This window comes from Xenopus laevis, chromosome 7S, assembly GCF_017654675.1.
Source record: "Xenopus laevis strain J_2021 chromosome 7S, Xenopus_laevis_v10.1, whole genome shotgun sequence".
Lineage (NCBI taxonomy): Eukaryota > Metazoa > Chordata > Amphibia > Anura > Pipidae > Xenopus > Xenopus laevis.
This window is the reverse complement of record NC_054384.1, coordinates 27050371-27077631: the sequence shown is the minus strand read 5'-3', so window position 1 is coordinate 27077631 and position 27261 is coordinate 27050371. Positions and strand designations below refer to the sequence as shown.

Sequence of the window (27261 nt, the reverse complement as noted above, 5' to 3'; positions counted from 1 at the left end):
CTTTTCCAATTTCCCAGGGCAGACACATGTGCAATAGAACAAAATAGTTGCATTTATTCATTAAAGTTCAGCTTTTCGCTCTAATGCGCAGCCGCAAGCTTAATGAAGAAGCAGGAAGAAGATCGCTCCATGGTGCTCATCGGAAGAACCCCGGGCTGGTGCAGTTTTCTGCTGATAGGAGCACCAATCCAGGGTTTCAGGTAAGTAAATACAATCACTTGGCCATCCCTAAGTATAAAAAACAATTTGGTTCACCTTTGAGATAACTTTTAGTATGCTGTAGAGAGTGAGATTCTGAGACAATTTGCAATTGGTTTTCATTTTTTATTATTTAAGGTTCTTGAGTTATTTAGCTTTTTATCCAGCAGCTCTTCAATTTGCATTTCATGCAATCTGGTTTATGGGGTGCAAATTACCCTAGCGACCATGTATTGATTTGAATAAGAGACTGGAATATGAACAGGAGAGGCCTGAATAGAAAGATGAGTAATCAAAAGTAGCAATAACAGTACTTTTGAAGCCTTACAGAATATTTCTTTTTTTAGAAGGGGTCAGCGACGCCCATGTGAAAACTGCAAAGAGTCAGAAGAAAAAGGCAAATAACTAAAACTATAAAAAAATAAATGATGAAAACCAATTGAAAAGTTTGTCCATTCTATAACATACTTAAAGGTGAACCACCCATTTAGGGGTGGGAGCAGTAACGTAACTGGAGGGGGGCGGGCCCTGGTGCGGGACGTGCCGCCGGGCCCCCGCCCCCCTCCATACCAGATTATTTGACCCAAAATCGTCCAACGCACCTGGAAATCGTCAGTGCGCGAGCTGCCGGGGGGCACTGAGGGGGTGCGGGCCCTGGCCCAATTGCAGCCCCTGCTCCCCCGGTAGTTCCGCCACTGGGTGGGAGGCAATAAAAGAACATAGCACTAAGGCGTGTGGGAAAGTGTATATGTAATATAATTATATATATATAAATATACATACAAAGATATTGCTATATATAATGTTGTAGTTATGCATAGTATTGTATTTTGGGTCTTAGCCACAAGGTCACTTTATTCCGATCACAATTATCTGATAGGGGCTTCCCTGAATCATTACACAGCCAAAAGACGCTTCCTTGGCCCCCAGAGACATTTCTTTCCAACGTGGTGGCAAAGTGGTTTTCAGCAGCAAACAAAACCCCATTTAAAAAACAATAAATCATCCTTTAATCAGCGTGAACCCCTGGGTTTATTACTGGCTTTTTCCCAGGCAGATCTTTTCTTTCACTAAAGGCTTGAAATGAGGCCAAAAAAATGGTACTTAAACGTACCGCTGGGACAAAACTGTAGGTGACTTTTTTAGGATTAATAGACAATATGGCCCATGAAATGTCTGCATGTAAAATTACGGCGTATTGTTCTTAAGTCTCATACATTCTTTTGAAGAATGTGACATTGAAAATAATTTATTCTGGACTTTGTACTTTTTTTTTTAGTGCTGCAGTTATTGAAATATCTCTACTTGGATCTGTTAGTACATAAACTTTAATTAAACTGTCCTCAAAAACATCTTGCAATTAATCACCTCCAGCTCTCCATATTATGGTCCCTGCTCTTATTAACCGCATGCAGCATATTTTCACTCTTCTACATAACGTCTATTTATTTAACCCATTTAACAGTCTTCGTTTTGGTTGAAACACAGCACTTCCAATGCGATGAAGGTACAACTGTAAACAGGGGCGATCCTGGCCCCTCTGCCACCTGAGGCAGCAGCAGTTGCTGCTGCCCCCCCTCCCCCGGAAATTCGCTCTTAAAGTATCAGGAGAAGCATTTTTGCTGCCTCTGGTACCTAGTGGGGCGCTGCCGCCTGAGGCGACAGCCTCAACTCGCCTCATTGGCGAAGCACCCCTGACTGTAAACATGACCAAATCTATGTAACCTGCTATAATAAAACATAATAAAACTTTACATGCCCCACAGCTGCAGTATATTTGTCTTCTAAAAAGGACATGGCACTGTAAGCTCCGTGTACAGAAAACCAAGATAACACCAATAGAACTTTATATAGGGTGCCACCTGTCCAGTTTTGACCCAGACAGACCGTTTTTTTGAAGGGCTGTCTGGGTCAAAACTGCCTGCCCGGTTTTTCAAATTAGGAAAACCGGGCAGGATTTCCTATGATTGACGCTCCGCCCCTGATGTTGTGACCCGCGCTCATTGTGTCATGGTCCCACCCACAATAAGTTGTGGCCCCGCCCCTGCCTGGAGTTTCATGTCACAGAAGGTGGCAACCTTAACTTCATAGCATGGCTGTGCAATCAGTATTCTCTAACTGTTAATGGTCTCAGGTTCTAGATACAAATGATGTTTGGAATTGTATATTAAAGTAATACTGACACTAAAAATGGTCTTTTCAAAATATTAATCAACATTAAGGGATTATTTACTAAGATCCAAATACCCGAAATCCCCGGAAATCTAAAAAAATTGTGAATTTTTTTTTTATTATAAAATCTGACTTTTAAAAAAATCACAAATTTTTCGGAATTTATTAAACCCCGAGGGCTAAAAAGCCCGAATATAAAAACACGGCATCTCAAACCTGTCGAGGTTGCATGAAAGTCATTGGGAACAGTCCCATTGATTTTTGGTTGTGTCGGGGTTTCGGGCAATTTCATGATTATTTACTAAGCTCCAAATACCCGAAATTCCCCGAAATCCGAAAAATTTGTGTTTTTTTTATAAAATCAGACTTTTAAAAAAAATCACAAATTTTTCTAAATTTATTAAAATTTAGCCCCGAGGGCTAAAAAGCACGGATATAAAAATACGGCATCTCAAACCTGTAGAGGTTGCATAAAAGTCAATGGGAACAGTCCCATTGATTTTTGGTTGTGTTGGGGGTTTCGGGCAATTTCACGATGTTTTCAGAGCTTTCGGGTTAAAAATCGGTGCTTTTCCCGCAAAGCAAATTCTCGGGAAAATATAATAATAAATAAGCGTTAAAAACCCGGGTGGGTTTGATTGGAGTTTGTAGCAGCCGATATTGAGATAAATTCGGACCTTGATAAATAACCCCCTAAAAGTTACCAATAGGTCGTATTGATCGTTTTCTGCTTTTATGAGTAAGCCTGACTGTTTTGCCACCTTCTTAACCCATCAGTTATAGTTTCTAATGCTACTGCTGCACAAATATGGCAGCCCCCTCATAGAGGAACATGAAAGGTAATGTAAAAGCATCAGGCAAATACTTTTATTGCATAAGTGTAAATAGCATTCCAAGACAATGTTATGAAAAAAAATATTTTCTGGTGTCAGTATCTCTTTAATAACACCCGGAAAGTTGCATGTTAGATTATAAATAATGGGACCTTAACACTGGCTACGTTGCCCTTGGGTCAAGGGCAACCATCAAGGATAAACCTGTCTTTGATGTAAACCCTTGTAAAGAGAATATTGATCACATTTATAACATATCATGCTCATTTCAAATTACGTGAAGTCTTTAAAACAAGCATTCACTTATTCCAATCCAGGAACAGCTTCACTGAAAATTCCACTTTTACAGCCGTACTAAAGGTTTACGGGGGACTAAAAGCATTTTTGTGCAGTTTGATATACATACACGACAGAGTTGTCATTTTCAGGGACTACAAGTTCTGAAGATGAACTGAGCTACAAAGCCCTCATAGTCCAGATCAATCACAGCAGCTCTGGGAAGATTTAAATGCATCATTTATATCCTACTCCACTTTCATCAAAAAGCCTTGCAGAATCTATTACATGAAAGTTATTTAAGGGAATTGTATTCTTGTGACAGGCTTACAAATTAGATTCGGAACTATACATAGAGAAAAGCCAAATGATTCAGCACGTTTCAAAATACAGGACCATGAATTCTATCTAGAGTGATAGGTAAAAGGTGCCTGAAAACAGTACAGGTATGGGACCTGTTATCCAGAATGCTCAGGACTTCGGGTTTCCATATAATTTACATCTCCATACCTAAACATCATTTAGGGTCAGGCCACACTGGGAGATTTGGTCGCCTGGCGACTAATCGCCTCGTTTTTGCATCGACCAATCTCCCCAAACGCCTTCCCTCACTCTGCGCCGGCTAAAATTAAAAAAAAAAGCCGGCACTAATCACATGCGACGATTCGTTTTCCGAAGTCGCCCGAAGTTGCCTCACGAGGCAACCAAATCTCCCTAAAACGCCCAGTGTGGCCTGACCCTTAATCCAATAGGATTGTTTTGCCTACAATAATAAAGAATGAGCGAGACCTGGGGCTTTCCATGATTTGGATATCCATACCTTTTACTAAAAATCAATGAAACATTAAATAAACCCAATAATGATTAATTATATCTCAGTTGTGGTCAAGTACATGGTACTGGTTTGATACAAAATTTGAATTATTTGATATGACAAATCGTATTTTTCCGAGTTTTCTGGATAGCAGGTTTCTGGATAACAGATCTCATAGGATGAGAAAGAAGAATAAGGACCGCACAAGCTCACCGTTTTCCCCACGGTTCAGGTGCTCAGTCTCACAGTGTCCCCACTGTGGATGCAGCAAAGATTCAAAGAAGCAGACGGCACTTCTGAAAATGGGGTTTATTGGAGTACCTGCTGGTGACACCTTACGCGTTTCGGGAGTTATCCCTTAATCATAGGTAAGCTATGATTAAGGGATAACTCCCGAAACGCGTAAGGTGTCACCAGCAGGTACTCCAATAAACCCCATTTTCAGAAGTGCCGTCTGCTTCTTTGAATCTTTGTAACAGATCTCATACATGTATTTATTTTTTCATGTTCCTCAAAATGCTTCAAAAGGTGCCAAAGAATATAAAAATAGGAATTATAGTCTTCTCCCTACAAGCGGAAAATGTGTCCACCAGGGTCAGACTAGTTTACAGGGATAGGGACTAAAATAAGAATGAAGTGAGTGTGGAACCAAAGGGAAAGAGTAAATTGCTGGAAGAGTAATTCAGGGTAATAATATTTCTTCACCATTTGCTCCATTAGCACCAGTAACATTAGGGGGCAGATTTATCAAGGGTCGAAGTGAATTTGAGGGAATTTTCTAAGTAAAAAAAGTAATTTTTTGGATACTTTGACCATCGAATAGGATACCACGACTTCGATTCGAAGTAAAATAGTTTGAATATTCAACCATTTGATAATCAAAGTACTGTCTCTTTAAAAAAACGTTGATTTCAATACTTCGCCAAATGAAACCTGCCAAAGTGCTATGTTAGCCTATGGGGACCTTCTAGAGCATTTTTCTACGTTTTTGGAAGTCGATGTAAAATCATTCGATCGCTTGCTGAAATCCTTCGATTCAAAGGATTTAATTGTTCGATCGAATCATTTTACTTCGACCGCAGGATACCCAAATTCGATGAAAAAAACTTTAACTTCAATATTCGAAGTCAAAGTATTCCAATTCAATGGTCAAATTTCGAAGGATTTTTAACTTCGAAATTCGACCCTTGATAAATCTGCCCCTATATATATATATTAAAGAGGGGGCCTATTTTTGAACTCTTTTGGTTTTCTTATTTGAAAGCCAAATGTCTGGCTTGTCTACAAAAAAATGTAAGAATCTAAATTAAAACATTTGCAGGAATTTGGAATGTTACACTTTCAGAACAAAGACAAAATAGGTGCTTGAACCTTAAAAGTGATGGTCAGAGGAACCACCAATGATTTGCCCATCACTAATCAGACCAAAAATAATATGTACAAATACAGAAGAAAAGCATGTTTGCATAAATTAAAGCCGATCAAGATTGTTAAAAACCTTCAGTAGGCAGAAACCTCTACACTATGGGCAAGGGCACACTAATGTATTGGCCAATTCTCTCTGTCTGGTGAGTATTAATTAGGTGGAGAGAAGCGGATGCACTGAAATTAGTGACTGCATTTAAAAGTACAGTTTCCTCCTGTGACCGGCTACACAATGCCTGCGTTCTCATTTTTCAGCACATCTGCTTCTCTCCACCTCATTAATATTCATCGGGTAGATAGAAGCAGGCAATACACTAGGGTGCCCTTGCCGTAAATAAGACAAGTGACAAGGAGGGCCACAATATAACAAAATTTATTGGGAACTATATATATTTTATTAGGGACAACACACATCCGGGCAAAGACATATAAAAAAATATATATTTTTTTCAGAGTTTATTGATGTTTAATGTAGTGTTAATTGTAGGACTGCATTTAATCAGAGAAGTAGCCATGTCTAACATGGAAGATTATATGAGGTTTCCAAAATATCCCGTTTGATACACCTGTTCTACACCAACCACATACAACATGGCCAACATGGAGGATTATATGTGGTTTCCAATCAGTTTGATACACCTGCTCAACACAAACCACATACAACATGGACAACATGGAGGATTATATGTTGTTTCCAATCAGTTTTATACACCTGCTCAACACAAACCACATACAACATGGAAGATTACGGGCATTAAAGTCTATGGGCATCAAAAATTTTTTGATGCACGTCTTTTTTTTTGACACACAACGCCATACAATTCTATGGGTGTCATTTCCGCGCCGAAACAAGGCGAAAAAATTTGCCCATCCCTAAATACAATCTGTATTATATTAATTTATCATTGAATACTGCAAAAAAATATAAAAATGGACCATTTTCTTACCTGTGTACTTGTTTAAACCAAGTTCTGTCGCTACATTGGACAACACAACGATCCCTCGAGACAAATTGCTTGCAGTTTCATCCAGCTCGATTAAAGCATGTGATCCCACATTACCATTTGCATAGTTTGCAACATAGAAAGAGTACCTTCCAGAGCCCTGGAAATGATAGCATGGATATTGTAAATAAAATGAGTCAAGACCTGCGGGTATCGTAAAAAACCTCAGCAGAAGCAAGAGCATTGGTGATAAAGCAATGAATTGGAAACTGCAACACTTCACTTACCCACACAATTTCTCCTTTACTTTTCTATAGGGAGTTAAGTTAACCACTTTTGCTGAACTCCATACGAATAAGCCTTACAAAGCTAAAATATTTTTCAAACTTAAATTACTGATAGGCACACCATAATCAATTGCTCATGTACCTGCACTTAATGGCATTAGGTGGACAAAGAAATAATAAAGAATATCTTTATAATGCATTATGTCTATGTAGGAAACTATTGCTTTTTGCTTTGCTTGTTTTATGCTTGTTCTGTGCAGCAGATAAATAGGTGCATTGCTCAAGATTTGGTCTGAAACATTTACTTAAAAAAAAAAGAAAAAGTTAGAGAATCTCCAACTAAATCAAAGAAACACCACTGAAACGATGCTGCGTGCCTGAAACTTTTATATAATAAAATTATGCAACCTGTATAGGTATAGGATCCGTTACTCAGAAACCCGTTATCCAGAAAGCTCCGCATTATGGGAAGACTGAATCCATTTTAATCAAATAATTCTTTAAAAATGAATTACTTTTATTTAGAATAATAAAAAAAAACTTCCTTGTACTTGATCCCAACTAAGATATAATTAATCATTATTGGAAGCAAAAAATTCCATAGCATTTATTTAAAACTTCACTGATTTTTAGTAAAAGGTATGGAGATAGAAATTGCAGAATTACTGGAAAAACCCAGGTATTGATCATTCTGGATAACAGATCCCATACCTGTAGTACCAATTGTATCCCTGAACAAAAAACATATGATCCTCTATAAATAAGAGTCCATATACCTAGAAAAAGCATTGGTTTAGGATACTTCCCTCCAGCAATTAAATGTTAAGGCAGGTACAGAGTCTGCAAAGACAAGACTAAGAGCCTCCCACAAAATAATGTTAATGCGAGAAAGGCTTCAGCCATCCAAAAGGCAAATATATCTGGGTGAAAGCATAGGTGGATGGGGATATTTTTGTTTCGGAGAGCTAATGGAGCCGTACAGGATTACCAACGTATGTGTCCAAAGTCTCACTGCTTAAAGGTGTACAATATATTGGCTTTTCTAGTGAGAAAACACTTACTTCCATTAAATTTGCAGCTAGGGTTGCTCGCCACCTTTTCTGGAAAAAATACTGGTCTACCTATATGTTTATCTGTCTGCCCTGCCACTGCCATCTTTCCTGCACCCAAACCATCCAGCAGCAAGTGCAGTGCACTTTAGGGGGCCTGAGTATACAGTATTTGCTCAAGCCTTTTTTTAACATAGTAATATAGTAAGTTGCAAAAAAGACACACGTCCATCAAGTTCAACCTTTTAACTTTTTTTAACCTGCCTAACTGGCAGTTGATTCAGAGGAAGGCAACAAAACCCATCTGAAGCCTCAGAGGGGGAAAAAATCCTTCCTGACTCCAAAATGGCAATGGGACTAGTCCCTGGATCAACTTGTACTATGAGCTATCTCCCATAACCCTGTATTCCCTCACTTGCTAAAAAGCCATCCAACCCCTTCTGTAATCTTAAAGAAAACCCCTCATGAGTTTCCTAACAATGGGTTTGGGGCCACAAACCTCAGCAATTTTCATATATTTTACATGAAAGGGCTTTGTACCAAATAAAAACATCTGCACCTAAAAGCTGCTGCATTTTTTTCATTCCTTAAAAAAGCCTATCTGTATATTTCCCCACAAAGGCTGCTGTATAACAGCAATACCACCAGCAATATTTCTAATGTTTCAATGAACCATCAATAATATTCCAACATCGTATAGAATGCCCCAAAACAAGTATTGTAGATAAATGCAATGCGAGCTTCATTTTAAAACTTAATCACACACACTGGGTATAAACGTCATGTTTTATATACTGAACTTGCCACACAATAATTTGTTCTAATTAATTAATTTTAATGAAAAGCATCTTGGTATAGAACTTATACAATATCATACCTCCCAACTGTCCCGCTTTCAGTGGAACAGTCCCGCTTTTGACAGCTCAACCCACAGTCCCGCGTTTGTACTGAAAAGTCTGACTTTCTCTGACCTGAACAGCCAGAAAAAGATACAAAGTTTCTAACTTAATTGGCTGTCGCAGAGAGCCCAGAACAGCCACCAGGTGCAACTGAGATCATTTTGAGATAACAGGTCCCTTGGGAAAAGTTAGTCTCACAGCTTAAAGGGCAATTCACCTTCATTAACAAATCTGTTATAACTGAAAAAAACCCACCGAAATATGTTCAAACTTTCATACCCTGCCAAATTTTGTAAAATGAACATGGTAATTAGGGGGTGTGGCCACAAAAAATGGGCATGGTCAAAAATTGCAATGCAACGTGCGGCAACTTTTTTTGTCCCTCTTTTTATTTCCAAAATGTTGGGAGGTATGCAATATATCTGTGTACATGAATAATGCACACAAATGAGCATGCCTTTGTTTAACACAATCATGTTTTTGGGAGAGTAACCTGCCAAAAACACGTCTCTATACATTAAATAAATGATATATACACAGTCACTGCACCCGCGGGATGGTCACACTGCAGATATTTTCAGGCCTAAAGAAAAGTGATACTAGTGGGTTACTCACTGACCCACACCCATAGATGCACTGACTATATTTGGCAGGTATGGGATTTCTTATCCAGCAAGCTCCGAATTATAGAAGCGTTGACGCGCGACGGTTTTGACTTTTCTGGCGTGCATCCAAATTTTTGCGAATTTATTCGCCGGTGGTGAAATGCGAAAATTCGCCCATCACTACTCAAAAACCTTAAGTAATAAAAAAATGAAAATCAATTGCAAATTGTCTCAGAGTATCACTCTATATCATACTGAAAGTTAACTCAAAGGTGAACAACCCCTTTTATGTAATAAATTATTATTATGAGGCAGTTTTGGGAAGGCCTCCTCAAGCCTTAATAGAAATTTGACAGGGATCCTTTCCACAAGAAATTTAAGAACTATAGGACTCTAGAACTAAATGACTATGCTTGAGTGCATCCTTTGCAGATAGCATGCCTTTACTGGCCAGTGAAACATATGGGTAGAGAGATGAGCACGTATAAGATGTGACAATAATACAGATATTACAATTATTATTCTGCAAGGAAGCCGTGCAATAAAAAAGTAGTAGCCTCAAGGATTATCAAGGGGTTGTATAAAGTAGCAAATCTTAATGGTTTATAATAAATGAACCTTGTGGACCTTTCATTCTGCGACATTATTAGTTTGTTTAATCTAAAGTTCTTTCTCCACCCACACAGAGTTGCTTTTGATTTGTCTGGACCCTGTCTGCAAACTAAACTAGTGTTAATGACTGTAATTAGACTCTGATAATCAATTAAGCCACATCTATTGGCGACATTTGTTCCTGGTCAACGCTGAGGTATGCAGCTTCTGTAAAATCTTAGTGGATATAAAGGCACAATGATACACAAAATCTGATCCAAGCACAACATAATTCATTTTATAAGTATGGGATCTGTTATCTGGAAACCCATTATCCAGAAATCTCCAAATAATCCTACTGGGGTTATTAATTGTTTAAATGTATTTTTTTTTTTTTTGCAGACTAATACGGTGATTCAAATTACGAAAAGATTCCTTATCCAGAAAACCCTGGGTCTCAAGCATTCTGGGTGATAGCTCTAGGGTTGCCACCTTAATGTCTGGCTGAGACCAGGCGGGGGGCGGTTCTGTGCCGTCAGTGGGCATGTCTGTGATGTCAGTGGGCGGACCCGTGCCATCAGTGGGTGGGGCTATGACATCAGTGGGCAGACCCATGGCATCAGCGGGCGGGGCTATGACGCGGCGATCAGCGATTGTCAATCAAGGGAATCCCGCCCGGTTTTCCTTATTTGGAAAACCGGGCAGCAAGTATAGACCTGGGCAGCCCCTCAAAATACCGGGCTGTCCGGGTCAAAACCGAACAGGTGGCAACCCTAGATAGCTCCTACACATATCAGTTATCTGGAAACCGTTATCCAGATCAGATTTTTAAAATTGATTTTCTTTTTCTCTGTAATAAAACAGTACCTTGTGTTTGATCCCAACTAAGATATAATGAATCCTCATAAGATGGAAAACAATCCTATTGGGTTAATTTAATATGTTAAATAATTCGGAGTAGACTTAAGGTATGGAGATCCAAGTTATCCAAACAAACCCCAGGTCCCAAGCATTCTGAATAATAGGTCCCATATTTGTACCTGTATATCTTAAAATTGACCTTGAATATCTAAAAACAGATACCGTATCAGTGTATAGATTGGTCCTATCTGTACACAAGGGACTGTTTTATTATAACAGAGAAAGGGGAAAAACATTTTTTAAATTTTGATTATTTGATTATAATGGAGTCTATGGGAGACATCCTATCAGTAATTCGGAACTTTCTGGATAACTGGTTTCCGGATAACTGATCCTATACCTGTACAGGAAGTTTGAATACATAAAACACTGCTTTACTGACTGTGACCTTCATGACTATATGGATGTACACAGGATCAAACTGGGCCGCTGGGACACTGGAAAAAAACTTGGTGGTCCCTGCTGACCCAGACCTGATCCCCAGCTGCCCTCCCCAGTCGCTCTCCCGCTGCCCTACTTTCCCCAATTGGGGCAAAAGTATTTATAAGGACAGAGCATGTGCGGGGGGAGGAGCTAGAGGTGGATTATCGGGCAGGGGCCCTAGAGGGGGTGTGGGCCGCTGCTGGGGTAGCAGCCCTGAATTCAGGATTCGTTTAAAAATGCTTGAAATCGATGTAAAAGGTATATCAAGTATATATCTGTATGTTTGCATGTACGTGTATGGACAAAATCCTCGCCCTACCCTTCAACATATTTTTCAATTAGTAATTTCCAAATAAATACAGGAGAAAATGATTGTGGTCTGTATACTAATCACAACATTAAAACAAGCAATCCGCACTTAATTTAGTGCCAGCATAATAACTGATTGGATGCTTGAGCGAAACACTGAATTAAAAATATGCAAGTAATGAAGTAAATCACTGCAAATTAGCTATACAACTGGAGTCTTGTGAAGAAAGGAAATTAATGAAACACATTTGTTAAGGTTATGCCACAATATTGTTAATTATTTATACAACTCTTTTCGTCGGGGCACAATTCAAGCTGATTTTAATGGAAGTATTCTGTTTTTCGATTGTAATGATGTCTGGGTCAGCATCAGGACTTTCTTTTGCTCATCCTCACATTAAGCCTAAATGTTGTTCTGTAAACAGAAACAAGCAAAACATTGTTTTATGAAACCATCATTATCTATTTGACTTTTTCCTTTTTTTGTTGTTACACGAGAACATCTTTTAAAGGCCATATACAAGTATTTTCTGTATTGTATTTGTAAGTACCACATAGATTTTCCAGGACTGTAAACGACTGCCGGGACTCGAGAAATAATTGAATCAGCGAGGAAAGAATAAGCAGGGAATAGCTGTTTTTAGTGCGTTGTTTGACACAGGTGCATAAAGCAATGAGAAAGTTCTTTTTACGTTATGAAAAATGATTGTGTGAATAAGTCACGTACAGTGTCACCAACTGGCAAAGGTCTCAAAACCATATATATATATATATATATATATATATATATATATATATATATATATATATATATATATATATATATATATATATATATATATATATATACATGCAAGCACACACCCAAAGATCTGTGGATACAGGCAAATTGGGCCTGTTATTCAGAATGCTTGGCACAAGGGGTCTTTAGTAATTTGGATTTCCATTCTTTGAGTTTTGGGGCCTTTACTGGGGGGGGGGGGCTTTCAGTTTACCAGGTAAACAGTACATTTTTTTTAGGATAACCTAAGCTTTCAAAAAATACTGGAATTTTGATGCTATTTTACTTATGTAATAAGATATAGGCTTCTAAATGTCAAAAAGAAATAAAAAAAACAACAACATATTTTTCCATTATATAAATAAATAGTAGAAACTTTTTATTTTATGCATGAAAATACAACTGATTTAAAAAGTCCCATGTCTCCTGAACACTCCGATACCAAATATGTATAGTTTTATGGAGTTTTCTGACTTATAGGTCAAAATCTCCAAGCAAGTTTACCCTAGCAAACCATACATTTTTTGCAAAGAACTGATAAAACCAAAATAATTAACAATTAACAAACTGCAAAGTTTTCCTAAAAAGGTATATTTTTTTGAAATTTCAAGAAATCACCTAAAAATGTTGCAATTTACCCCATTTATATCACATAATTTTTAATATGCAAAGGCAATTAAAAATATTTTACCAATGTATATGGTTATGTATGGACCTCGTGCATTTGAATTTTCTAGGCTGCCAACTCTGCTTTTTGCAAATAGAACCCCTCGAGTGTACAAAGACATACAGAAAACCAAAGCATCAAACAGCAAAGTTATGCTAAAAAAATAATAATGTTTGGTTAATTGCAATAATTGCCTCAAAAAATGTGCAAATCAATGATAATGTACAAATCAGATAATGATCTGAGTGTAATTAGTGGCCAGAATACAGGATCCAATAGTCACGCTGCCAAAACAAACAGTTTTTAGGGGTAAAACAAAACACAAAATGGTAAAATGAACAACAAAAAAAAACTTCTATGTGAGTTTTTTTGTGTGTACACTTCTAAAAGATGTGTGACAGTATATAAGTGCGCAAATAAAAAAACAAAAGAAAAAGGGATTTTTTACTTACCGTAAATGCATGTAAGAGTGTGTAAATGTATGTAAGTGAGTGTAAGTGTGTAAATAAAGGCCACTTACAATACCTGGAGCAGAAGGGACATGTCATCTCTGGAGGGATCCTGGAGGTTGATGCCTGCAGAGTGTTGCGTGGCAGGAAGTGCATGGGTGGCGCTGGAGGACCAAGAAAGTCGGCAACGCAGCTTGGGGGTCGGCCCTGTGACAATTGCATCACAAGACCAATATGACAGCCCCCAAGCCTCATTGCCCAGGGGGCTGTAATTACATTGTATGTACATTGTATTAACAGATTTAGTTTGATATTTCATTTTGAAATCTGACACGGGGCTAGACATATTGACAGTTTCCCAGGTGCCCGTAGTCATGTGACATGTGCTTTGATAATCTCCAGTCACTCTTTACTGCTGCACTGCAAGTTAGAGTCACCCCCCCCCCAGCAGTCTAACAATAGAACAATGGGAAGGTAACCAGATAACAGCTCCTTTACACAAGATAACAACTCCTTAGTACATATGAGAATAGCACTCAGTAGTAAAAATCCATGTCCCAATGCAACTTCTCCAGTTACATTGAGTAGGAAGAACAATAGTCTGCCTGAAAGCAGTTCCATCCTAAAGTGCTGGCTCTTTCTGAAAGCACAGGATAAGGTAAAATGACCGAATATGGCAGCCTACACACCAAAATTACAACTAAAAAAAATACACTTGTTGGTTCAAGAATAAAATTTTCTATGGTAGAGTGAACTATTTGCAGTATAAACAATGTAATTTAGAAATAAAAACCACACCATAAAATCATGATCGTTGATTCAGACTTTGTGTAAGAAACTGATTTTTGCAAAGAACTTTTAATTGCAATTTTGGTGAAGTGCTTCTTTAAAGTAATTTATACCTTACTTGGTCATTATTTAGTAGCAAATGTCTTCCTGGAAGTGACAGGCACATTTCATCTGGATCATTTGCCTAATTTTTGAAGTGTTTCATTAACAGGGTTTCAGAAATCCAGCATGTGAGCCCTATATACTTAGTTATGACAGAATGGCAGGGTGCAAACTGCAGTATATCCTGTAGCTACAACACTACACCAGTTACCTGCAAAATATACTCTACAAAAATCTTGCAAACAAGAATCTTAATTCTAAATGAAAATGACAAATGAGAGGAAACAGTTTAAGGAATGTAAAATACAGTGCAAATCCTCCTTCCTAGTTGCACTTGCTTCTCAGTGGTTCAAATGTCATTCTTCTCTGCAGGGGTGACCGATATTTACCTTAATATATACTGCAATCTACCAAACTAACAAAATCTGCTTTATGCATTTTAAGTGGCTCATAGTATATAAAGCAAACTATTTAAAGGAGAACTAAAGCCTAAAAAGAAGAAGTAGGATAGACATGTTGTGCATTAATATGTGTTTGGTTGTGTTCCAGCCTAAGGAAACACAACTAGGGTCGCCACCTTTCTGTTTGGGTGGGTGATGTCGGAGGGGCAAGGCAGGTGACGCAGGAGTCGGGAACGGCACCTCAGGGGCGGGGCATTAGACCTTAGGGGTGGGTCTTATGATGTGGCAATCAGCTGATTCAATGTCCTGTCTTGATTCAATCAGTGAACATAGTAATACAATAACATTATACCATAATATGCACAAACAGTATTTTTAACACCACACCAGTGTGCTCTTTTTGTGAAAGAGGGGCATTTCTTGTACTGTGAGGGTGGGATGCTGCCAGCTGTTCTGCCCTGCGCTCATGCCTAGGGGGTGGGGATGTGACTCTTCTTGTCTGCTCCTGGGCAGGGAAGGAACCGCCAGCAGCAGGCGCCCGGAGATGATGTCAGAAAGCCAGCGGGTGGGAGAAAGGGGTAAGGCACAGCGTCACTCCCCGCAGTCGCGCTGCACCTCGCTAGATATTACTGGGCAATATCAGGTTGATCAGAACTATAATACACCAATGAAAGGATGGCACTCCGGTAAAAGGCAGGTTTTTATTGCAGGATACTGCAGAAGTCTATGGCCTTACGCGTTACGGGAACAAAATCCCTTAGGCTTATGATTCAGGGATTTTCTTCCCGAAAATGGACTTCTGCAGTATCCTGCAAAATAAACCTGCCTTTTACCGGAGTGGGGACGCTGCGGACTGAGCACCCGGATTTATAGGGGAGCAGCCATGGGGTGGTGAGTTTGGAGTGGTCCTAATTGGTTTTTGGTGATCATAATTATAGCTATGCAGACCATCGGATAAAAAAAACAAATCTGGCTGATCGATATCTGGCCAATTTTCTTTTAAACCAGTTTGCTGGCACCATATACAAGACAATAAACTGCCTGACTCCGTGCTTGCTGTGGTGTTTATACAGATGGCCTGTAGATGTCACTGTATACAAGAATTATACAAAACACTTGCATCACTCCAGATTCCTGAACTAATGGTAGACATACACAGGGGCGTTTCTGAGGTTTATGTCTTTCAGATGCGACCCCCTCACACCTGATGTTTACCTTTCCAAGCACCTGAGAGCGTCGAGGGGAAGGTCGCATCGCTAGTGCAGAGATTGCAATTGTGCTCTTAACACTAGAAGAGCCAAAACTCTGATTTAAAAATTGTAATTTCAAATCTTACCAGGAGCAGCCTTTTGCCACCCCATGTAAGCTCCTGGCTGCTCCCGTGTTTCTGGAACAAATAATGTGTCCTTTAAAGAAATGATGGGGACACTCAAATTTTGTATGAAGAACAAAATATCTAGGCAAAGAGGAAGTGTTGTTGCTGTTGTAAAGAAGATTAAACTGCTGGGATTCCCCAGTATGATCTATAATGATTCAACCCCTTTGAGCGGTAAGGATGAACCTGAAAGCCAGACATATTCTTAGTGCTACACAGAGATGATACAAAACACGTTGGAAAGAAGAACGTGGGAAACAAATTTCAAACTCCACCTCATTAATAATTACTTTACCTCCATGACCTACAACATTAAAGTGTTTCAAAGTAATTTTCATCACTTTACCTCTATATTTACCTCTATATTGCACATTTATACAGTATGTCAGTAAGTATGGCATGTGCTTGAGTTATATTAATGCAACCCTTTTCATTCACACCACATATATCCATTGATTGCTGTAACAATATGTCAGTGGTTATGTCTGTTCTTATAGCTATCTGTTGATATATTGGTCTCTCCTTGTTTCTGTTTTATGACAGTTTTCTGGGTGCCAGGCCTCAAGAGAATTTGAAACTTGCAAAAGCAGACACAATGCCATTTATGCCATTCCTACAGGAGAAACTACATTGTATATGACTGATTTCAAGATACATCCAGCTTTCATGAAATACATGTGCTGTGCCAATGACGTGAGTTGATCGCCCTTGGCCGCAAAGTGCCCTTTTTCAAGTAATATTTGGCACTTTGGGGTCTGAAATTTTTCTTTCTGCTTCTTCATTTCTGCGAAACACCACTGTTGTAACTAAGCTCTCCATCTGGGCAGCATTTTACTATTTCACAAATAAGTAAAATACCAGCCAAGGTCAGAACTACAAATTTACTGGCATGTATTTTTTTTGTCTGTGGTACCGCCCCAGCCCACCCCCAATCCCTGCTTCCAGATGGGCCCCCTCCTGTACTGCCCTTCTCTCCCCAACTCACCACATGTCAACTACACTGGGACCAACCTGTCCTGTGCCACCTGTTTATGTCCCTGCTCCGCTGCTTTTGCATAACGACCCTGGAATTGTTGCTAGGGAAACATACACTTTACGAAACAGCCCAAAGTTTCCTTGCAAGGAAATCTCAGCAAATTTGTGCCCCGTATGTTTTTCCAGCTGCGATTCCCATGTTAGCTGCTGGGTAGGAAACACGGGATGTTTTGTTGCCGCTGCACTCAACATTAGGGTTGCCACCTTTTGGTGGCTCATGGTCCAAGGCGGGGCAGTGACATCACAGGAGTGTATCAGTGACTCAATGGGGCAGATCAGTTATGTCACTTGTCTGGGCGATATATGTCATGGGGCGGGGCTATGATGTAGCAATCAGCTATTGGTGTATCACCATGTTAATCAAGGGAGCTGCTGCCCGGTTTTCCTTATTTGGAAAACCGGGCAGACTCTTGAGCTGGGCAGCCCTTCTGTCAACCCGTATATTGGGGCGACAAAACATCATGTCTGTCATTACCCTAGCAGCCAACCTGATCTGGCCATTTCTGCTCAAAATACTGTATATTAGCACCAAACACATTCCCATATTCTGATTGGTTGAACTGTTCTCATCAACCCATAGCATTTTAAAAAATGACAGATACACTGAAGGTCTAGGCTGCAAGAGAGCCATTAAATATGATAAGGACTGACTTGGGCCCCCCCCCCCACTGCTGTTTTCCAATTGGAGCTACGGGCAGTGCATACATATAGAAAGTAAAAGAACTTTACAATTGCATATGCACTGTTTCTTTTAAAGAACTTTACAATTGCATAAAGAACTTTACAATTGCATATGAACTTTACAATTGCATATGCACTGTTTCTTTTGTGAGTGAGTCACAAAAGCGACTCACTCAACCACACTTAACTCTTGGGTTTGGCTACAAGGGGTTACAATCCGACTCTCAATCACCTTACACACAGGTTAGACTAACATCAGACACCCCAAAAACACACCAACACCCAAAAAGTTCATTCGCTGCCACCATCTATCATTAACAGGCGATAGAAACCTAATGTGACTATTCCCCTGCCCTCTATAACAGGTAATAACTCACACTACACAATGCATCAAACACTCTCTCCTATGGTAGTTACTCAGGGTAAGATCCTACTAGTCTAACAAGCACTCCAGCAGCCAAAGGGTTAATCTACATTCAAACACACTTTCCTGCTAGCCGTACTAGTTATCCAACATACAAATAGGCAACTTTCCCTTTCCACACATACGAAGAGTTCATACACGTAGGCACAAGCATTCATATGGGCAATGAGTTCGTTTAGAGCACAAGGACTAACGTATTAAATGATATTTAATATTTAAAAGAAACAGTGCATATGTATATATATAAAAATGATATTACAAAGATGACACACAGTTGCAAATACAGAAGTCCCACTTCTATACAAATCTCAGCCTCTGTACTCTCCTCTCCTTCCCTCTCCACACATGAAGTTTATAAAGTACTCGGTTTAGCTATTCCACAAAACTCCTCCTTTTCATACAAACGAAGGACTTATAAATCCCACTCACACTTAGTCTTTCTCTCCTTTCTATTGCTGGCAGCTGGGGACATTTCCCCAAACCCTGGCCCTTACCCCATCCCAGTTATATCACGACCACGAGCTCCTTCTCTCCGGGGGAAATTCCAACAGTACAGAACACTTACTCCTATACCCAAAAACCCAGTTAATCTTTCCTGTGCTCTCTGGAATGCCAGATCTGTCTGCAACAAACTCACCGCTATACACGACCATTTCATTGCAAATTCCTTTAACCTACTCGCACTTACTGAAACCTGGCTTTCTCCTACTGACACCGCCTCACCTGCTGCCCTGTCCTATGGGGGCCTACACCTTACTCACACTCCCAGACCTGGTAACAGACCTGGAGGTGGGGTAGGTTTGCTTCTCTCTCCCCGCTGTACTTTTAAAGTTCTTCCACCTGTTCCCTCTTTATCATTCTCCTCATTTGAGGCTCACTGCATTAGGCTCTTTTCTCCGGTTTCACTGTGCATTGCTGTTATATATCGACCACCAGGACCAACTGCACAATTTCTGGACAACTTTGCTGCCTGGCTTCCTTACTTTCTTTCATCTAACATACCATCCATCATATTAGGTGACTTTAATATACCCGTTAACAACATTAACAACTCTTCTGTCTCTAAACTTCTTTCACTAACCTCCTCCCTAGGCTTATCTTTGTGCTCAGACTCCCCCTCTCACTCCAATGGTAATGCTCTGGATCTCATATTTACCAGACTCTGTTCAACCACCAATTTTACTAACTCACCATTTCCCCTCTCTGATCACAATATGCTCACATTTCAACTCTCACTAACTCCCTCCTCACCCCCTGCTATTCCCCAAACACGTACCTACCGTGACTTGCAAGCTATAGACGTGTCACATCTCTCTTCTTCCTTTGACTCTCTTCACTCTAATATCTCAGCCATCTCATGTCCTAATGTGGCTACCTCTGTCTACTATAGTACTCTCACCACTGCCCTAAATGAGCTTGCTCCTTTAAAAACTAAACGTTCTAGACCCAAACCACTTCAACCTTGGCATACTGCTCATACAAAAGCGCTCCAAAGACACTCACGTGCACTTGAGCGTCGCTGGCGCAAATCCCGTTCAGAATCAGACTTTTGGAGCTACAAATCTGCCCTGCGCTCCTTTAACACCAGCCTCTTCCAAGCCAAACAAACATACTTTACTTCACTCATTAACTCCCTTTCTAAAAACCAGCACAACTTTTCTCCACCTTTAACACTCTCCTTTCCCCTTCTCCACCCCCTCCATGCACATCTGTCTCTGCTCAAGATATTGCTGAGCACTTCAAAAACAAAATTGACACTATCAGAAGGGACATTACACTACTCAACCCCCCTAGACTTCCACCACCCTCCCTCCACACTCCCCAGTCCCTCCTGTGCTCCTTCACCCCTGTCACTGATGAGGAAGTCTCAAAGCTTCTGGCCTCTTCTCACCTTACCACCTGCCCGCTTGATCCAATTCCCTCAAAACTTCTCCGCAATACCAATCCGTGTCTAATCAAAGCCTTAACTCACCTATTTAATCTTTCCCTCTCAACTGGACTGTTTCCTTCTCAACTAAAACATGCTCTTGTCACCCCCATCCTGAAAAAACCCTCTCTTGATCCCTCCAATCTTGACAACCTCCGACCTATCTCTCTGCTACCTTTCATCTCTAAACTACTTGAGCGCCTAGTCTACAACCGACTTACCTCATTCCTCTCTGACAATAACCTGCTGGACCCCCTACAATCTGGTTTTAAGCCACAACACTCCACGGAAACTGCCCTGACTCGACTGACTAATGACCTGTTAACCGCTAAAGCCAACAATCACTTCTCACTACTAATACTGCTTGACCTCTCAGCCGCATTTGACACTGTAGATCACCCTCTCCTCCTCCAGTCCCTCCAGTCACTTGGCCTTCGTGACACAGCCCTGTCTTGGTTCTCTTCTTACATCACCAATCGTTCCTTCAGTGTCTCCTACAATGGAGTAGCATCTTCTCCCCTACCTCTTTCTGTTGGAGTTCCCCAAGGCTCTGTCCTGGGACCATTACTATTCTCCCTCTATACTTCCTCCCTTGGCAAATTAATAAATTCTTATGGTTTCCACTACCACCTCTATGCTGACGATACTCAGATCTATCTCTCATCTCCTGATCTCAACCCAGAACTCCTAACTCGCGTCTCCTCCTGCCTGTCCGCTATCTCTACCTGGATGTCACAACGCTACCTTAAATTAAACCTCTCTAAAACTGAAATGGTTCTCTTTCCTCCAACTAACACCAGTAGCATCCCCGAAGTATCCATCATAGTTAACAATTCCACTATCACCCCCTCTCCCCAGGCCCGGTGCCTTGGGGTTATCCTAGATTCTGCCCTGTCATTCACTCCTCATATCCAGTCACTTATTAAATCTTGTCACTTCCACCTAAGGAACATATCCAAAATACGATCATTTATCACCCAAGACGCTGCCAAAATTCTTATTCACTCTCTCATCATATCGCGTCTAGACTACTGTAACTCTCTTTTAATTGGCCTCCCCCTCCAGAGACTGTCACCTCTCCAGTCCATAATGAACACTGCTGCGAGGCTCATACACCTCAGCAACCGCTCCTCCTCTGCCTCGCCATTCTGTCAATCCCTGCACTGGCTTCCGTTACCTTTCAGAATCAAATTCAAATTAATGACACTGACTTTCAAAGCACTTCATAACTCTGCCCCACCCTACATCTCTAAACTCATCTCTATATACTCACCCACTCGCTTACTACGCTCCTCTACTGACCTGCTACTCAACTCTTCTCTCATTACCTCCTCACATGCTCGCATTCAAGACTTTGCAAGGGCTGCACCCCTCCTCTGGAACGCTCTCCCACGGTCTGTCCGACTTTCTCCCAACCTTTCTACTTTCAAGAAATCTCTGAAAACGCACTTCTTTCGAGAAGCCTACCCTCACTCTGCTTAACTACCAAACGCAATACCACATTTCTCACCCACTTAATTCGATCTTGCCCACTCCCACACCTTGTGTATTACTCCCTTCCCTTTAGACTGTATGCCTATGCATAGGGCCTTCCTCACCTTTTTGTACCTGTATTGATTGTGATGTTTGTTACTCCATATATTCTATGTATGTAATTCATGTGATGTAGTTGTATAATCACATTTACTTTACAGTGCTACGCAATATGTTGGCGCTATATAAATACATGTTAATAATAATAAAATAATAAATTCAGCTTTAGAAATCAATGTCATGGTCGCTATTGAGACTCACGTTTAAATGACTGTTGTACGCTGTCTGCCGCAATACATTATGGGAACATGGAGTAAATCCATGTTCTGCCATTAAAGCTATTCTTACACAAGCAAAGGAAAGTTAGTGCTAAATTTACAATTACATACCAGCCAGACAGAGCTGCACCACAAGAGGGACGTGCATTTCATTTAGTGCACCATCAGCCTGTACTGTACGGCAGTAAAACTAAATTAAAAAGCTCCCAACTTAACTTGCTAAAATGCCTCTATCAATTGTTTACGCACCGGCTTGACTTAGTGGGCCAGAGGAAAGTACAGCAATAAGGAATCCTTCCAAGCATAGTGAAATCTATATATGCAGCACTTGTAATTCTAACTAAATGAGGAACACCGTTATCCACAGTCATACTGTCTTCTGTAAAGCTTAATGAACACACTCAGGCATAATGTTCCCGGGCCTCAATGTACAATTTTATGTTCGCCAAATTATTCCTGCTAATCTGTTTATTGGTTTTAATATCCTCCGTGGCTGCCAAGGTTCCCGTACAAAAGAACTTTGAAAGGTTTGTGCGCAATTTGATCGGGATGGTTGCAAAAAGGATCCCCACATATATATGGACATTAGATGGATTTGTGGCTCAAGGTCTCCCGAGGGTTCGTTGCGAAAAAGGGACTATTAAAACATTTTAAATGATTCAGGGGACTGTGATGTAGCATCAGTCAACTTAAAAAGCGAAGAATCAATGCAGTAAAGCCAACCCAGCCATTTAATACTCTCTTAACCATTTACAACCTTTGTCTCCTAGCCGAGCTGTTATCGTCTTTGGTTTCTAACATTCCAACATGGTGCAAAGCTGTGCGTAATAAGGCTAATGTGACGTTACTTTTTTCTAAAAGTCAAAGGTGTAGCCAACCTTACAGCTAACTTTCAGAACAATGTACTTAATCATAAATTGCCTTATTGGCTGCAATTGGTCTTTATTTTTATATTTAACGGAAATTAATGAATGCGGGACTTGCAGAGGAAGTCATCATTCACCCCAATAGCTTCTCCAGTTCCACTGATTGGTAGAAAATGCCTCAGCATTAGAAACTCTTAAGGTGCTACAATCACCATAATGCAATCACAGTGGTTCCATGGAAATGATCAAGCTCCTATGTGTGTCTAGCATTACGATTCTATGGGGTATATTTATCAAAGAGTGAAGTTAGTGATTGCCACAGTCCTCTAGAGTGAAATTCCGCCACTCTCCATTCATTTCTATGGCATTTTTTAAAAGAGTATTTATCAATGGGCGAAAGTGAAAGTTCATCCTTTGATAAATATGCCTTTCAAAATCCCATAGGAATGAATGGATAGTGGCGGAATTTCGCTGTAGAGGACTGGTGATCTCTAACTTCACTCATTGATAAATATACCCCATTGGGCTTGTCAGTTACTTATTTGTGTACCTTGCCCCATTAGGACAATTGACCACACCTTATAGAAATCCATTTACTGTGGAGCTCATCCACATAACATTCTCTAACAGTGTGATACTGAAACAAAACAAAAAAAAGGTCAATACTCTAGAAATGTGTCTACTCAATGCATAGTACAGGTATGGGACCTGAATGCTCGGCACCTGAGGTTTTCCAAATAACGGATCTTTCTGTAATTTGGATCTTCATATCTTAAGTATACTAGAAACTAGTAAGCATTAAATAAACCCAATAGGCTGATTTTGCTTCCAATAAGGATTAATATCTTAGTTGGGATGAAGTACAGTATGGGATCCATTATCCGCAAACCCGTTATCCAGAAAGCTCCGAATTACGGAAAGGTCATCTCCCATAGACTTCATTATAATAAAATCCAAAATCTTTAAAATCATTTCCTTTTTCTCTGTAATAATAAAACAGTAGCTTGTACTTGATCCAAACTAAGATAAAATTAATCCTTACTGAAAGTAAAACCAGCCTATTGGGTTTATTTAATATTTAAATTAATTCCTAGTAGACATACGACATGCATCCAAATTACGAAAAGACCTTTTATCTGGAAACCCCCAGGTCCCAAGCATTCTGGATAATAGATCCAATACCTGTACAAGGTGCTGTTTTATTGTTACAGAGAAAAAGGAAATCAATTTTAAAAAATCTGGATGATTTGATTGTAATGGAGTCTATAGGGCAAATTCACTAACTGGCGAAAATTCGCCAGCGCTGGCTTCGCACACATCGCAACACTTCGTAAATTCGCCTGGACAACGCTAATTCATGAAGATCTGAAGTTGCGCACAGGGTACCAAACGCTGGCGAAATTACGCCAGCAAAATTACACTCAGCAGTTCGAAGTTACGCTAGCGTTGGCTAATTAGCATACGGTGTGCAGTTAAAGTACAATGGACGTATATGCTGCAGCAAATACATTACACTACACAAGGCGAGTGAACCTTAATAAAATTATATAAAGTTGTTATAATGCCCTACACATGTGCCCACAGTATAGTTTAGGTGCCATATGTTAGCAAATGTAGGGGGGAAGGAGGGTACCCCAAAAAAAAATTTACGATCTTTTTCAGTCTATCCCCCTTTTAATAGGCAAAAATGTTCATCTTTTTTTTCTACTCTATTGCACTTCGCCTGGTTTGAGGTGGCGAAGGCAAGTCTGGAGATAGAGATAACGGTCAGTAAAATCAAAAACTAGTGAATTTGCGTAGTGACGCACTTTTGCCAGACCGAAAATTTGCCTGGCATTAGAGTGTGAAGTTGCGCCAGAGTCTATCTCTGTGGCGAAATTACACCAGTGAAATTACGCCAGCTACCGTTAGTAAATCGGCGAAGTGCCAGCGTTAGCCACTTTACCCTTTAGTAAATTTCCCCCTATGGGAGACAACCTTTCCGTAATTCGGAGGTTTATGGATAATGGGTTTCCGGATAACATATGCCACACCTGTAATATCAGTTTATGGAAGAAAAATTCACCTTCAAGATGTCAGCATTTGAGTCAAAGAAAGACAAAGAAAGCGGTACTTAGCCTAACATCTGTGCAAGTCGTACTTTTTTCTAAGAGCAAACAGGGCAATTCAAATCAAAATTCATCACACTCTCGCTTTTCGGCGCAGATCCTGGACATCACTCGGACAACAGCGTTAGATGCAAAATTCAGGCTTTATTTCATCATACACACAGGTAAGGGTTTAGGCGGTGGGTGTGCACGCTGACTTACGCGTTTCTTGCCGGATCCACCGGCACTTCCTCAGAGTCAGTGAATATCACATGACTCTAGACTTAAATAGCAACATCGGTGCTCAAAATACAGGTGCATTCAAATTCATTAGTGATTGATACTTATTATTCATATATCGTTTAAAATAGTGGTAACACGATTAAAGATTAAAAGTTTAAATATTTCTTGACATAACCATGCTTTTCAAATCATTTATACAATAAACTGAAACAAACAGCAATGGAAATGTATGTCATATTGCGGTGAATAATTTAAATAATCAAATAAATATTTGTTATATAAACGTGTTTTATACAAAGCCTTATGTTTAACAAACCATTGTGTTCGTATCTGTACTTTAAAGTGAGCATATAAAATCATTAAATAGATATAAATGAGAAAATCTTTTAAAACCAAATGTATTCCAAAAATAATTTTTTACTATATTGTTCCTGCTCCAAAGATGATATTAGACAAAAAGCAATGGTTAAAAAGTTGCAACTGGTTACAAAAAAAGAATGTTACAATATACACTGATTAAAACGATACATAAATTGATACAATTGAACATGAATTCATAACCAGTCCTCTAAAGAGAATACATTTGGTTTTAAAAGATTTTTCTCATTTATATCTATTTAATGATTTTATATGCTCACTTTAAAGTACAGATACGAACACAATGGTTTGTTAAACATAAGGCTTTGTATAAAACACGTTTATATAACAAATATTTATTTGATTATTTAAATTATTCACCGCACTATGACATACATTTCCATTGCTGTTTGTTTCAGTTTATTGTATAAATGATATGAAAAGCATGGTTATGTCAAGAAATATTTAAACTTTTAATCTTTAATCGTGTTACCACTATTTTAAACGATATATGAATAATAAGTATCAATCACTAATGAATTTGAATGCACCTGTATTTTGAGCACCGATGTCAGTCACTGTTGCTATTTAAGTCTAGAGTCATGTGATATTCACTGACTCTGAGGAAGTGCCGGTGGATCCGGCAAGAAACGCGTAAGTCAGCGTGCACACCCACCGCCTAAACCCTTACCTGTGTGTATGATGAAATAAAGCCTGAATTTTTTCATCTAACGCTGTTGTCCGAGTGATGTCCAGGATCTGTGCCGAAAACGCGAGAGTCTGATGAATTTTGTACTGGATACCGGCACGAAGTAACCGGCGTCTCGTAAAGGCTGCGACTGGATAGACACAGCTGATCCGGGTGAGCTCCGATGCGAACCGCATCTATTTCTTTTTCTGTTGAGGGCAATTCAAATCTTCTGATCATTTACAGAACACACAAGTGCAATATATTCATTTTGTGCTTCTCTGATTCTGCTCCTCTGAAAGGTAAAAGATGTAAAAGTACTAGTCTGTGGGAAAAGATATGTATCCGTTCCGGTTTTCAAAGTAAGCAGAAGTTTCCTTGCAAAAAACACAACTATTTCTCTCTCCACCTTTAACTCCATATGATAATGATTTAGAAACCATTACAGTTGATACAACAATCTGGATAACTTGTCTGTGGTCACGTTAATGACATGCATCATGGGCGAATGCCTACTCATTTTTGTGGGTTTTTGTTTTGGGGGGATTCGTTTATAAAATGTATTACTGTTTTAACTGCACCAGTGTCTGGATAGAGCACTGAAAGTCAAAGTGTGCCCTGAGCCATAGGTAGTTGAGGTATAGCAGCAGCTGAAAACTGCAAAATGACAGTATTTCTCAGCAATTTAATTTTCTCAACCGTATTCATTGATATATAGAATATTACATTTATCTGTATAAGACTTTTGGTACATAGACGTCTAACTTCAAATGAAAAAATGATGAGCTCCACTGAAGCAGAATCCATCAGCTTTGGTTTCATATGAGTTGAT

At 39.6% G+C, this 27261-nt stretch overlaps 1 protein-coding gene across 4 annotated transcripts in view; it reads right to left on the bottom strand.

Annotated features, from left to right (window-relative positions):
• LOC108697469 (cartilage acidic protein 1) overlaps positions 1 to 27261 on the bottom strand; it is a 307659-nt gene that overhangs the window by 109249 nt on the left and 171149 nt on the right. For all 4 annotated transcript variants that reach the window (XM_041571030.1, XM_041571029.1, XM_018227528.2 and 1 more), the window contains exon 5: positions 6666 to 6822. In XM_041571030.1, the coding sequence (XP_041426964.1) occupies positions 6666 to 6822 (157 nt within the window). The remainder of the gene's footprint in view (positions 1 to 6665; positions 6823 to 27261) is intronic.